The 13004-nt window shown below is 47.2% G+C and overlaps 1 protein-coding gene across 1 annotated transcript; it reads right to left on the bottom strand.

Moving 5' to 3' along the window:
• Positions 1 to 6180: 6180 nt before the first annotated feature.
• Positions 6181 to 8757, bottom strand: SIGMAR1 (sigma non-opioid intracellular receptor 1). The gene is made up of 4 exons (XM_039247011.1): positions 8607 to 8757; positions 8267 to 8467; positions 8040 to 8132; positions 6181 to 7242 (listed from the first exon to the last, which is right to left on the bottom strand). Exons 1-4 carry the CDS (start codon positions 8755 to 8757, stop codon positions 7016 to 7018), a joined length of 672 nt encoding a protein of 223 aa, XP_039102942.1. The 3' UTR covers positions 6181 to 7015.
• Between the last annotated feature and the right edge of the window lie 4247 nt (positions 8758 to 13004).

Genomic DNA, 13004 nt, shown 5'->3' with positions numbered 1-13004 from the left:
TGGAAGGAGAGTGAGGAGTCTAACACCATTGGACTCTGGACCAGGGCCCCGCCACACCCACAATCCGTGCCCCCCACATCCACACTCAATTCCTGGCATTCACACACGAACAGCCGTGTTCACACAGCAACACATACTGACACAAGTTCAGGCACACAGCGCACTGTCTCACATACTTGGTAACACAGACTCTACAGCGCCAACAGCCAGGGCAGGTTGTGATCATGAAAGGGAATCACTCTGCAAGATGCAGAGGTGAATATGGAGGGCCTGCACAGAGTAAAAGCTTCTCCCCCTGTCCAGCACAAGTGCTGTCCCCAACGAACAGAGGTTGCAGTTTGTACAATATGTGCCCGTGGTGGTGGACTCACATGTCTGCACTCTGGCACTCAGAGGTCTCTGAACTGATTCCACATCCACAGCAGGGTATACACACACCACATGCAGATACATAGTCACACTTTTTTCTTTTTTACCCCTTGTGACCTTCTATTATAGAAATTTTCAAACATATACACAAGAATGGGGAATAGTATAATAGTATCATACCACATTTCAACAGTGATTAGAATTTTGCCCGTCTTTACACACATCCTCAACCCTGTGTGTGTGACTCCTGTCTGTATCTGCAGACCCCTTCAGCCAACTGCTCCAGATCCACCCTAACTCTAATTATTCCCCAGATCCTTTTTTTATTTGGGGGTCCTGAGTGGCAGGCCACAGTTTCTCCTCTGAGCAGCCTGGACCCCATTTCTTAGGAACCCTCATACATTCCCCAGTTTCTTCCTGTGCCCAAGGGGGTGGACCTACCAAATGAAAGAACAAAACAACCCATATCTGTCAGAGTGACACCTGGCATGAGTGTAAAACTCTGCTGTATCACACCCAGCAGCAGGGACTGTCCCCTGACCTCATACACAGTGAGGTGCACTGTTCCCAGGGCCAACATTCCTCCAGTAGGCATAAATTCAGGTGTGACTTTTGCGTCCTTTCTCCTCCCCCACCCTTCCCCAATCAGTCCCCTCGTCTCAGACCCAACTTGCCCTAGCCTGGACCACTAGCTCTTCTCACCAGATTCTTGTAGTAGGTGACACCCCTCTGCTCTCCTTTTTTTTTTTTAAGTTTTTAAATTTTTGTTTTCTTTTAAGTTTATTTTTATTTATTTTGAGAGAGAGAGAGCAGGGAAGGGGCAGAGAAAAGAAGGAGAGAGAGTATCCCAAGCAGGCTCTATACTGTCAGCACAGAACCCAGTTGGGGCTCAATCCCACAAACCTTGAGATCATGACCTGAGCTGAAATCAAGGGTCAGATGCTTAACCAACTGAGCCACCCAGGTGCCCCACCCTTCTGCTCTCCTTGTCTCTAGCCTCCACACTTGTCCCTGACCCAAATTCCACTGTGGCACTAAGTCCTTGTTCTCTTTGGCCCATCTCTGGCCATACTGAAGCTCAGTCCTGCTCACTCCTTTGGCTCACTCCAGTGTCCTGCTTCAATTTCAGCCCTGACAGCCAGTCAGACCCCAACTCCCCATGAAGCTTTGGTCATCCAACTGCCTTCAGTACTTATGCTCCCTCCCCAGTGGCTTTGGGTGATGTGAATACTCCTGGGAAGAGTAGAGTCCCTTCTCTGGGCCTAGAGGGGAGAATCTGAATGTGTCAAGGCAGACAAACATGCCCTAGGGGCTTCTGGCAGAGGGTAGAGCTCTGCAGAATTCCTATGGCCAGCTTGCTCCCCATACACCACCCTCCCTTCAGTGCTCAGAGAAGAGGAGGTGCTTGGAGAGATAGATGTTAAGATTCTTCTTGGAAAGGTAGGAACTGGCCTGGGAGAAATTCTAGTTCTGAGTTTTGGAGATTGCTTTGCAGCATTGCAGGGGGTAGAGGAGGAGAAGGGCAAGGGACTGGACACCTTCACCCAAAGAAAGGAATCAATCATTAATCAAGCATGGTAAACCTGTCTTGGGGATCTGGGCCAGGAGGGCTACAATTGGGAAGGGTTGAGGGGAAGCAAGAAGCTTGACTGGGACCTGGTTTATCTCTCTTCATCTGTGAAGAGGAAAGGATGTCTCTCATACCCTCACTTAGCTCCTATCTGATCCTATACCTCACAGAGACAAAGACAGACAGACAGACCAGATCTCCATTCATCCAACATGTATTTACTGAGCACCTACTTTGTGCCAGACACTGTTGGACATATGAGTAAATAAAACAAAGTCCTTATTATAATGGTATAATTCCGGTGGGGAAATACATAATCTATCAGATGGCGATAATTAAAATGGGGAAAAGTAAATCTGGGTTGAGGGGAATAGAAAGGAAAGGATCTATGTTACATATTTATAACAAATTACACTCAAACTCAGCAAGCTTAAAACAACATTTATTTTCTCACAATTCTGTGGATCAGGTATTTGAGAGTGGCTTAGCTGGATGGTTCTTGCTCACCGCCTCTCACGAGGCGGTAGTAAAAATGTTGGCTATAGCTACAGTCACATGAAGGTTTAACTGGGACTGGAGGATCCACTTCCAAGATGGCTCACTCACATGGCTGTTGGTAGGAGGCTGTTGTCCCCAAATGGACCTCTCCATAGGAAAGGACCTCCTGCCTGAGGGCCCTCCCAACATGGCAGTTGGTTTCCCCCAGAGAGAGTGGCCCAAGAGAGACTAAAGGAGGCAGCAATGCTTTTTTTGGTTTAGTCTTAGAAATTACATAGTCACTTTTGCCATGTATTTGTTAAAATTACATGAATGTCCAGCCCAGCTAAAATTACTTGAATGTCCAATTCAAGGGGAAGGAAATTAGTCTTCACCTCTTAAGGGAAAAATATTAAAAATTTTTTTTTTAATTTCAATTTTTAAAAATGTTTATTTATTTATTTTGAAAGAGAGCAAGTGAAGAGAGGGGTGGAGAGGTAAAGAGGGAATCCCCATGTGGGCTCCACACTGTTAGGCTGTGACCTGAGCCCATATCAAGAGTTGGATGGTTAACTGACTGGGCCACCCAGGCACCCCAAGGATAATAAAAAAATTTTATGGAGTTATTTTGAGACCACCACAGGAGGGCGGGGGGATGCCTGGCTGGCTCAGTTAGTAGAGCATGTGACTCTTGATCTCAGGGTTGTGAGTTTGATCCCCACATTGGGCATGGAGCCTACTTAAATACACACACACACACACACACACACACAGAGCGAGAGTGAGAGCGAGAGAGAGTGGGGGGAGGCTACCATTACAGAAATGTTAGAGGAAGAAGAAAGAATTGAAGAATTGGGTACCTAGGGAAGAGCACTGGAGCCAGAATAGCAGGTACAAATATCCTGAGGTGGAAGGTTGTTTGATGTGTCAAAAGGAAAGCAAGGAAACCACTGGGCTAAAATAGGGTGGCTGGGGTAAATGGCTGGATGTTTGGTCATAGGTAACATGGGCCTTGGAGTAAGTTCCTGGAGGCAGTGAAGGGACTAAATGAAATGGAAGCCACCGAAACTGTCTGAGTGAAGAAAAAACAAAACCAAACAAAACAATGTCTGAGCAGAGAGTGGAAGTCTGACTCTGGCTATTGTGTGGAGAATCCTCCATACGCGATATAAGCATGAAGACCACTTAGGAGGCTGTTGCAGTAATCCAGGCAAGAAATGATGGCTTGGACCAGGTGGTAGCAGTGTAAGTGTTAAGACAAGGGTAGATTCTGGATATGTTTTTAAGATAAAACTGACAGGATGTGTTGATGGCTTGGGTATCAATGTGAGAATGAAAGATATCCAAGATAGGGAGCCTGGCTGGCTCAGTCAGTACAGTGTGTGATTCTTGATCTCAGGGTTTTGAGTTCAAGCCCCACATTGGGTGTAGAGATTACTTAAAAATAAAATCTTGAAAAAAGAAAGGTATCTAAGATGACTCCAAGGTTTTTGGCAACTGGGTAAATGTAGGTACCTTTTGACAGTAAAGATTGTAGGAGGTGCTGGTCTGGGACAGAAATCAGTTTGCTCTGGCCATTTTGAGATACCAATTAGACAACCAAGTAGAGAGGGAGGCAGTCAGATATCTGAATCTGGTGCTGAGAGGTTTAGGCTAAGATAAAAACTGGGAGTCAAGACATACAGATGGTCCTTGAGGTCCATCCAGGTTGTTGTAAATGGTAGGGTTTCCTTTTTTATGGCTGCATGATATCCCAGTGCATGTATGTACGTACGTTTTCTTTATCCATTCATCCTTCTAGGCACTATGCTAAGTGAAGTAAGTCAGATGAAGACAAAATACTGTATGTTCTTTTTTTTTTTTTAATATTTGTATTTATTTCTAGGATAGAGAGAGACAGCGTGAACAGGGGAGGGTCAGAGAGAGGGAGATACAGACTCTGAAACAGGCTCCAGGCTCTGAGCTGGCAGTCAGCACAGAGCCCGACGCGGGGCTCGAACCCACAAACTGCGAGATCATGACCTAAGCGAAAGTCGGACGCTTAACCGACTAAGCCACCCAGGCACCCCTGTATGTTCTTATTTATATGCAAAATCTTTAAAAAAGCCCAAACTCATAGAAACAGAGAACGGATTGAGTTGACAGAGGCAGGGGGTATGGGTGGGTGGAGGTCCAGTGGAGGAATGAGAAGGGCAGTCAAGAGACATAAACTTCCAGTTATAAATAAGTCCTAGGGATGTAATGTGGAGCTTAGTGCTCTTATACTATATTAGTAGTATATTCGTATATTAAATACTATATTACATATTGGAAAGTTGCTAAGAGAAATCTTGAAAATTCTCAAGAAAAAAAGATCTGTAACCATGTGAGGTGATGGATGTACATTTCACCATACATAGATCAAATCATTATATTGTACACCTTAAAGTAACAGAATGTTATACCAGTTATATTTCAATAAAACTTTTTTATTACTGAGGGACAGAGAAAGACAGAGCATGAGCGGAGGAGCAGAAAGTGAGGGAGACACAGAATCCAGGCTCCAAGCTGTCAGTCAGCACAGAGCCCTGTGTAGGTCTCAAACCCATGAACCGCGAGATCATGACCCAAACCGAAGTCAGATGCTAATCGACTGAGCCAGCCAGGCACCCCTCAATAAAACTATTTCTAAAAGAGGCATATAGATGGTTATTTAAAGTCATGAAATGGTTAAGAACACTTGGGAGGGGTGCAGACAGGGAAGTCTGAGAACTAAATCTTGGGAAGTCAAAGGTTGAAGAGATAAGAAAGATTAAGCAAAGGAGGCAATTTCAGGAATAGTGTCCTGGAAGCCAAGAGTGTTTTAAGAGTACATGTGTCAAATGAAAGTTAAGAAATAGCCACTGGACTTAGCAATTCCTCCAGGGAGGAATCTGGGAGCAGAGTCCTATGTGGAAGGGAGGGGGAGATTATTAGGGAAGCCAGGGCATTCCTGATAGATGTGGGCTCTGAGCAGAGGCAGAACTGGGTTACAGGGTGGGAGAAATCCTTAGAGGTTTGACTTTGCATTGTTATCAATGAGAGTCCCCAGCCAGGTCCGGTCATGGCCAACATGATGGTGCTAATGGGAGTATCAGAATGACCATCTTGCCTGGGCCTCACATTCACTCAGGGGCAGAAATTTATAAACTTTTGATGTTGTTTCCAAATGGCTGTAGATGTAGTCTTCTGTGTTCACTAGAATGTTGGGTTTTTAGGATATATGTTTTTTACAACCATGTTCCTTCCATTTTTAATATATCAGGAGGCCTAAGAAGTGAGAATGGCCTCAGTCTTTCTTACTCAACCTCAGAGAAGGTAAGTGAGGCACCAAGGTGCAAAATTTAAGAAGGCAAATAGAGTCCTTGGGAAGAGTGTACCTTACTTACATCAGTGAACATACATCAGTCTTTTGCTTCACCCTAATGACAACCCCACCTACCTGAGACACCACCAGGTGGTGTTCCTGCTCTCTACCCCTGAGGGGTCTCTAAAAGTCAGGTGTTCTGGAGAAGTTAGGACTTCCTATTCTGGGGGTAGGGCGGTGGAGAGGATACACTGTTAACAAAAATTATTATGCCTCCATTAGCCCAAAAGTGGGTATACACTGCCACCCCGTGGCCATCCAGGATCAGACTGCCAGACTCAGAATGGCACTGGCAGAGGTAAAGCAAGACCAAGATACACACTACCTTACCCAGCCCTGAATTTCTTCAAGTTAGCAAGTTTTCAGACACACAAAGAAATGAAACTGTTCAAGAGGTCTTTATTAACAGAGACAGATGGACAATGCATCAGGACAGTGTGGAAGCTGTGATGGAAGGGTGTATGTGTGCAGAAAAGGCCTTTGTAGGCCAGGGATGGCCTGCTGGACCTAGGCTAACTTCTCTAGGTCCTCTGCCCAGCAGTGGGCCCTGAGCTGAGGCCAGCCTCCCCCAATTGCATTACTAAGGGACGAAGGGGGAAGGGCAGGGGATCTTTCAGGATAGAAGGACCCTGACCTCAGTATTTTCCATTCTTATGGTTCCCCCAGCTGACTTGGTTACTAGGAGTGGGGACAGGCCATGATAGCAATTGCATAGTAAGGGGAGGAGAATGGGGTAAGGCATATGGTGAGGATGGGGAGATGAGGGGGGCCTCCACAGGCAACCCTTCGTCTCCCTCCCACCTCAACTGCTGCTGGGTTGAAGGTCAGGCCCAGACAGAGTATAATACCTACACCCATCAGGAACTCCAGAGCCCTCACTGGTGGAAGGAAAGCTCTGGAAAGGCTTGAGTTAGTGAATCAAGCTTGTGGTATGTCCAAGTATGACTGGCCCGCTTGGTACACGTGGGGCTCCCTCTCTGGATGGTTGTGAATGTATGATGCCGCCATACACATGGGATTGCATCTGTATGTATGTCCCATATGTTCCCACGAGTCTCTGTATTTGGTTACATAAGCATGTGTGTCCCTGCTTGTACATCAGGAACTTAGTAGTCGCATATTGTGTCCTTCTTTTCAGATGGGCTCCAGAAAGTGGATGTATGCGGGCCTGCCCGCTCCTGTTCATCCACAGGTCCTCCTTCAGGCCTGGCTGGTCAGGGGTCCTGGCCGAAGAGGTAGGTGGTGAGCTCAAGCCGGAGGCCCCGGGCATAGGCGCGAAGAGTATAGAAGAGCGTGAGGAAGTCCTGGGTGCTGAAGATTGTGTCAGCCAGTGCAAAGGCCAGGGTAGATGGGATGACGCCCCGGCCATACTCCACCATCCATGTATTTGGCCCCCACTCCACAGCTGTTGCCTCACCAGGCCCGTGCACCACGGTCTCCCCTGGGGGACAGGGAGCACTCACATAAGAAGTCTAGCCCTTCCATTGCTGCCACCTCCCTATCCCATAGGCTGTCTAGGGACAAGAAACAGAGCAGGAGCTTCAGGAAAGGAAAAAGCCTTACCTCACTGGCCTGGTCGCCCATCTGGAAGAGTAAGAAGCCAACATAGCCACTCCTAAATTTTCCTCTGTAGCATCACCTGGCTCATGTTCTCTTTGGGGGGAAGCCAAGGAGGACCACCTCACATGGCCAGGGGCCACTGTATGGGAGTCCTGGAAATCTGCATTCCCAAGCCTCACTCATGTCAGGCAGAAATTTAGCTAAACTTGGGATGGGCCTGTTGGATAGGGAGGGGTGGTTTTAAGACTTGTGAGGCTTTCTGAGAAATGTTCAGTCATAATGCCTGTCATGCCTGCAATGCTCAACCTCACTTATGTGGAAATCCATAGCTCTACTTTTTATGTAAAAACACATTTCACTATAGAAAAAAGAAAGGACAACTGTCTATCTCGTCTTTGGGGGTATGAGAGCATATCTGATTACCCACTGTCTCCCCAGCAATTGCTGGAATATTGGATGAATAAAACAGTGTCTTGGTATATAAAAATCAGATGTGGTTAACAGGAAGTGGTTAAGTTTTGTTTTCTTTTGACAGAAGAAAGCAACAGGGGCCCTTGGACCTGCTTCAACCAATGACCTGTGGCTTATGCGAAGGGTAAGGGAACTGAGGGGAGAGCCCCCAACACACCCCCTTTCCATGCCATGACATTATGGGCATCCCAGAATGAAGGGACCCACCTGGGTAGAAGACCTCACTTTTGGTAGTGCCCTCTCTCCACTGGTGGAAGGTGCCAGAGATGATGGTGTCTGAGATCTCAGCCCAGTAGCGCCCTGAGGGACAATTCAGATGGACACCGAGTATCAGGGTATCAGCACCAATCTATGTCTTGGCCAAACATCAGAAAGGAGGGCACGGGCCCTTGGACACCCCCAGCCTCCCAGTTCGGCCCACAGCCAGCACTGACCCGAGTGGCCGCCAGAGCCCAGGGCGGTGCCGAAGAGCAGCACGTACTCGGACAGCGAGGCGTGCAGAAGGCACATGGCGCCCATCCAGCCGCCCGCGTTCACGAACACCCACTGCAGCTCCTCGTCGGGCAGCACGTGGCCTGGGTGCAGCCGCCGTAGTTCCACGATCAGCCGAGAGAACGCCAGCTCGTGGTCCAGCCCTGGCAGAGGCACAGCAGTGTCTAAGCTAGAACCACTCCGAACTCGGCAAAGACGTCTCTGAAACTCCCAACTTGGCTCGGGTCTCCCCAGGCTCCTGCCCTTCCTCCACCCGTTCACCCCGGTCACCCGTCGGCTCACCAGCATACTGCCGGGCCAGCTGCGCGATCTCTTCGTGCTGGAAGACGAAGCTTTGCGTGCCTACCCAGACCCAGACCACCTGGGCCAGCACAGCAGCTACAGCCAGGAGCAGCGCGGCCCAAACCCACCGCCGGCCCACCGCCCACTGCATCCCAGCAGGCGTCCTGGCACCGAGAAGCGAAGGAACACACCGAGGCCTGGAGCTGTGACTCCTACCGCCTCAAAACCTGCGGTGCGCAGTCCACAACCGTACCCCCGCCACAGTCGTGGTACGGCTCGCCCTGGCCAATCAGAACAGTCTGAGAACCCGGGCACCGCCCCTCGGGTTGAACCATTTCCTCGTGGGGAATGTGGAGCGCTAAGGGGTGGGGCGGAGCGGCGCGCCTGACGCGAGGGGGCGGGGCTAAGTCCTTGTAGCTGGCTGTGTTCGGGCCTACGAATAGGGTCTTTTCGAGGGCCTTATGGTGTGTGGGTGGTAATGGGGGTAGGCTCCTGTGACAAGAAGAATGGACTGGTCCGCTTGGTCTCAATGATGCAGCTGGCGATCCCGGAAGCAGAGCCTTCCGGGACTTGTGATTGTTATATTTGCTAGCACTGAAAGTGGGAGGAGGCGCCTCTACCGAAGAACCTTACGGAAGGCTTTCTGGAGGCGGTGACGCCCGAGCACCCTGTTTAGAAAAATGGGGAGGGCATTCAGCGAATGAGACGTACCCTAAGAACAAACGCATCATTAAGAGACAAGGAGTCTTTTGGGGCCTACGATTCATTCTTTGTTTTGGAGCACAAAATGTGAGAGGAGGGCATTTTAAACCAACAGGGTTATGGGGAGGGAATGATAAAGAAAGCAGGAAAGGAGAAAAGAGGCGGAAGAGTGCAGTGATTAAGAAACCCTGGAGCTGGACCGGGTTAAAAGCCTGGCTCCTGCCATCTAGCTGCTTAAACTCTGTGACTCGGTTTTCTCATCTGTAAAGTGGAATGAATAAAAGTATCTACCTCATAGTACATACCTTCATTGTGATGAAGGTTAAATGAGTTAATATTTATAAAGCAATTAGTGCCTGGCAAGTGGTGTCATATGTGTTAGTTACATAAATAAACGAGAAGAGAACTAGAAGAACATAGCATCACACATGATAGTGATGGAATGAAGGGTCAACACAATCAAATGTAATTAAGAGGTCTGATAAAATGATGGGAAATGATCATTAGGTTTTTCAGTAGGGGCAAGTAGCAGAGATCATGCTATACAAATTTATTTCTTTTTGCTCTTGGTCGGTCACATTACATCCCACCGCGTCGGGCTCCGTGCTGACAGCTCAAAGCTTGGCGCTTGCTTCAGATTCTGTGTCTCCCTCTCTCTCTGCCCCGCTCCTGCTCGTGCTCTGTCTCTTTAAAAAAAAAAAAAAAAAAAAGTTAAAAAATTTTTTAAAAAAAGAAAGAAAGAAAATTCAACCGGGAGGCCTCGGTGGATCAGTCGGTTAAGTGTCCCACTTCGGCTCTGATCATGATCTCGCAGTTTGTGAGTTCGAGCCCCATGTCTGGCCCTGTACTGACAGCTCAGAGCTGAGAGCCTGCTTCAGATTCTGTGTCTCATACTCTCTCTGCCCCTTCCCTGCTCATACTCTCTCAAAAATAAATAAACATTAAAAATTTTTTTTTCTTAAAGAAAAGAAAATTCAACCAAGTAAATTTGAAGACCTAATTGGCTTTATTAAGCAGTTCATGAATCAGGCAGCACAGCATCTAGCAAGTAGAGGGGACCTCCAAGTAAGAGGTATATAAAACGGAACATTTTTATAGGAAGAAATCTGGAATAGAAGTTAGCAAAAGAAAAGGACTGTTTCAGGCAAGTTCCTTTTCTGTTAGGGTGAAGAGCAGAGGATCTTATCATGCAGATTACCTCATTTTCCTCTGGGGTAAGGAAAGGGCCTGGGTAGGGACTCCCTGGTGCTAACTGCAAAAATCCTGACTGACCAGTTACGACTACAGCTCTGGGGAGGTTGAAACTGATGGAGTTTTGTAGCTATGGGGGTTTGGAGATGACAGCCAAGAGAGAATTCTTGACACGTTTTTGGTGCTAAAAAGGTGATTTTATTAAAGTACGGGAACAAGATCCGTGGGCAGAAAGAGCTGCCCTGGGGTTGTGAAGAGTGACTGGTTATATACTATAGAGTTGGGGGAGGTAAAGGCAAAAGGGAGACCTCCAGGAGGACTTTGATATGCTAAAGAAGACTCATTAAGGTGCCAGGGGCCTTGCTATTGCCTAGCTAAGGTTGTTTTCCCTCGAGTAAGGTATTAACATTAAAACAGTAGGGGGTTCCTGGAGAAAAGTTAATACTCTATTTTTACCTCAAGTATTTGTCAATGGGCTGCAGGTTACAAGGAAATTTAATTTTACCTGCCATTTCCTTCTTGCCTTTGTTCCCCACATCACCATGGAGGGGAGGGTGATGTTGGGGCTCCAGGAAACTGGGTCTATAGGTTTCTGGATACTAGGCTATCAATAAGATTGCCTTTTTCTTGTAATTTGCTAAGATATTTGTAAACTGATAGAGACTCATGTCCTGTTTGACTATGATCTCTATCAGTTTACAATTTGTTTTCTTTCCTTTCCTTTGTTCTTGGGCAGCCAGAAGTGCCTGAGGAATACCATATATATCCCATCTGGGGTGTGTGTGTGTTTGTGTGTGTGTGTGTGTGTGTGTGTGTGTGTGTGTGCGCGCGCGCACACACGCGTGCGCTTCACCCTCAGTTTACCTTACGCTCCCTCGTCTAAACCACAATAGGTTTAGGCATTAAGCCCCGATTTGGAGACTCCATTTAAGTGATGCCAGTTTGGGCCTGTGGTTTTCTTTTTAACAATGTTGTATAAGAGATAACTCCTCTGGGATCTTGGACGGAGAGAGCTCGATAGGCCTCATCTCACCCATTCTACTCTTCCCCTAAAAAGTGATCTTAGGGAGACAGAGCAGGGAGGTTTGGAAATGTTCCTGAAGAGATGTTTCTGAAGGGGATTAGGAATTAGATGGCATGATCCAAGAAATGGCACCAAAGCATTGGTGTTCTTGGAAAAATAGAGCTGCCTCCAAAATCCAGTGGTTCCAACCACAAAGAGCTGAGAGAGAAGGAAAGCAAATCTTGTATCCCAGCTCCATCCCCACCCCACCCCCAAGAATGAAAAGCCAGTGGTATACGTAAAATCCTCATTTCCCAATTCCCTGCTCCCTGCCCCCCACCTAGTAGCCTCTTCAGTTTCCTGTCTGAGGACCTAGGGCAGAGATTAGGTATATGAACTATGACCCACTTTTTGCATCTGAATTGCAAAACACCTAGGTTGACCTGGCCTGGGTTGGGGGAAGGAGTCTCCCTACTACTGCCAAGCTCTGTCCTGAGTCTCACTGAAATCTCAGAGGCATTTTAGAGCAGTGAAAAGAGCCTGGAAACTTGGGTTTAAATTTTAGCTTGGCCACTCATCCTCTGGGTGAACTTGAGGCTTCTGTTCCTCACTGTGGGATGAGGAGGAGGTTCAAACGATATTTAGACATCTCTTTAAAACTGCTATGGAGATGGCACCTGGGTAGCTCAGTCAGTTGAGTGTCTGACTTTGACTCAGGTCATAATCTCATGGTTTGTGAGTTCAGGCCCCACATCAGGCTTGCTGCTGTTAGGGCAGAAGCCCACTTCAGATCATCTGTCTTCTTCTCTCTATCCCTCATCCCACTTGCATTCTCTCAAAAATAAATAAAACATTTTTTTAAAAAGTACTGGGGGAGGGGCACTTGGGTGGCTCAGTCAGTTAAACTTCTGACTCTTGATTTCAGCTCAAGTCACGATCTCAGGAGTTGGTGAGATGAAGCCCTGCATCAAGATTGAGTCCTACATTGGGTTCCACCCTATCAGTGTGGAGCCTTCTTGGGATATTCTCTCTCTCAAAAAAAAAAAAAAAAAAAAAAAACCACTGAAAAGGTATACAACTCTTTTAATGTTTATTTATTTTTGAGAGAGAGAGCACAAGCGGGTAGAGGCAGAGAGAGACACAGAGAGACAGATAAACAGTCAGATAGAATCTGAAACAAGCTCCAGGCTCTGAGCTGTCAGCAAGCCCAACTCTGGGCTCAAACTCAGGAAGGTGAGAGCATGACCTGAACTGAGGTCTGACGTTTAACAGACTTGAGCCACCCAGGTGCCCCAAGAGTATACAACTATTGATCTTGGGGTCATGAGTTTGAACGCCACATTGGGTGTAGAAGTTACTTAAAAATAAAATCTTAAAATAATAAATAAATCAATGAGCCAGAAGAGGGATTAATTTGAATTTTATCCTAATATTAGCCAATTGGTTTGATCCAGGGAGAAGTCGGGAGAAAGGAAGGGGTGTGTAAGGGAAACACCCCTGAT

The sequence above is a fragment of the Hyaena hyaena genome, unplaced genomic scaffold, assembly GCF_003009895.1.
Source record: "Hyaena hyaena isolate Hyena2069 unplaced genomic scaffold, ASM300989v1 scaffold_289, whole genome shotgun sequence".
Lineage (NCBI taxonomy): Eukaryota > Metazoa > Chordata > Mammalia > Carnivora > Hyaenidae > Hyaena > Hyaena hyaena.
The sequence above is the reverse complement of the archived record's forward strand: the minus strand, read 5'-3'. Positions and strand labels throughout refer to the sequence as shown.

Coding starts and splice junctions, on each gene's coding strand:
- SIGMAR1 (XM_039247011.1), bottom strand. CDS start 8,757: ATGCAGTGGGCGGTGGGCCGGCGGTGGGTTTGGGCCGCGCTGCTCCTG. Junction 8,468..8,606: donor GCTGGCCCGGCAGTATGCTG/GTGAGCCGACGG, acceptor TGCCTCTGCCAG/GGCTGGACCACGAGCTGGCG. Junction 8,133..8,266: donor GGGCTCTGGCGGCCACTCGG/GTCAGTGCTGGC, acceptor ATTGTCCCTCAG/GGCGCTACTGGGCTGAGATC.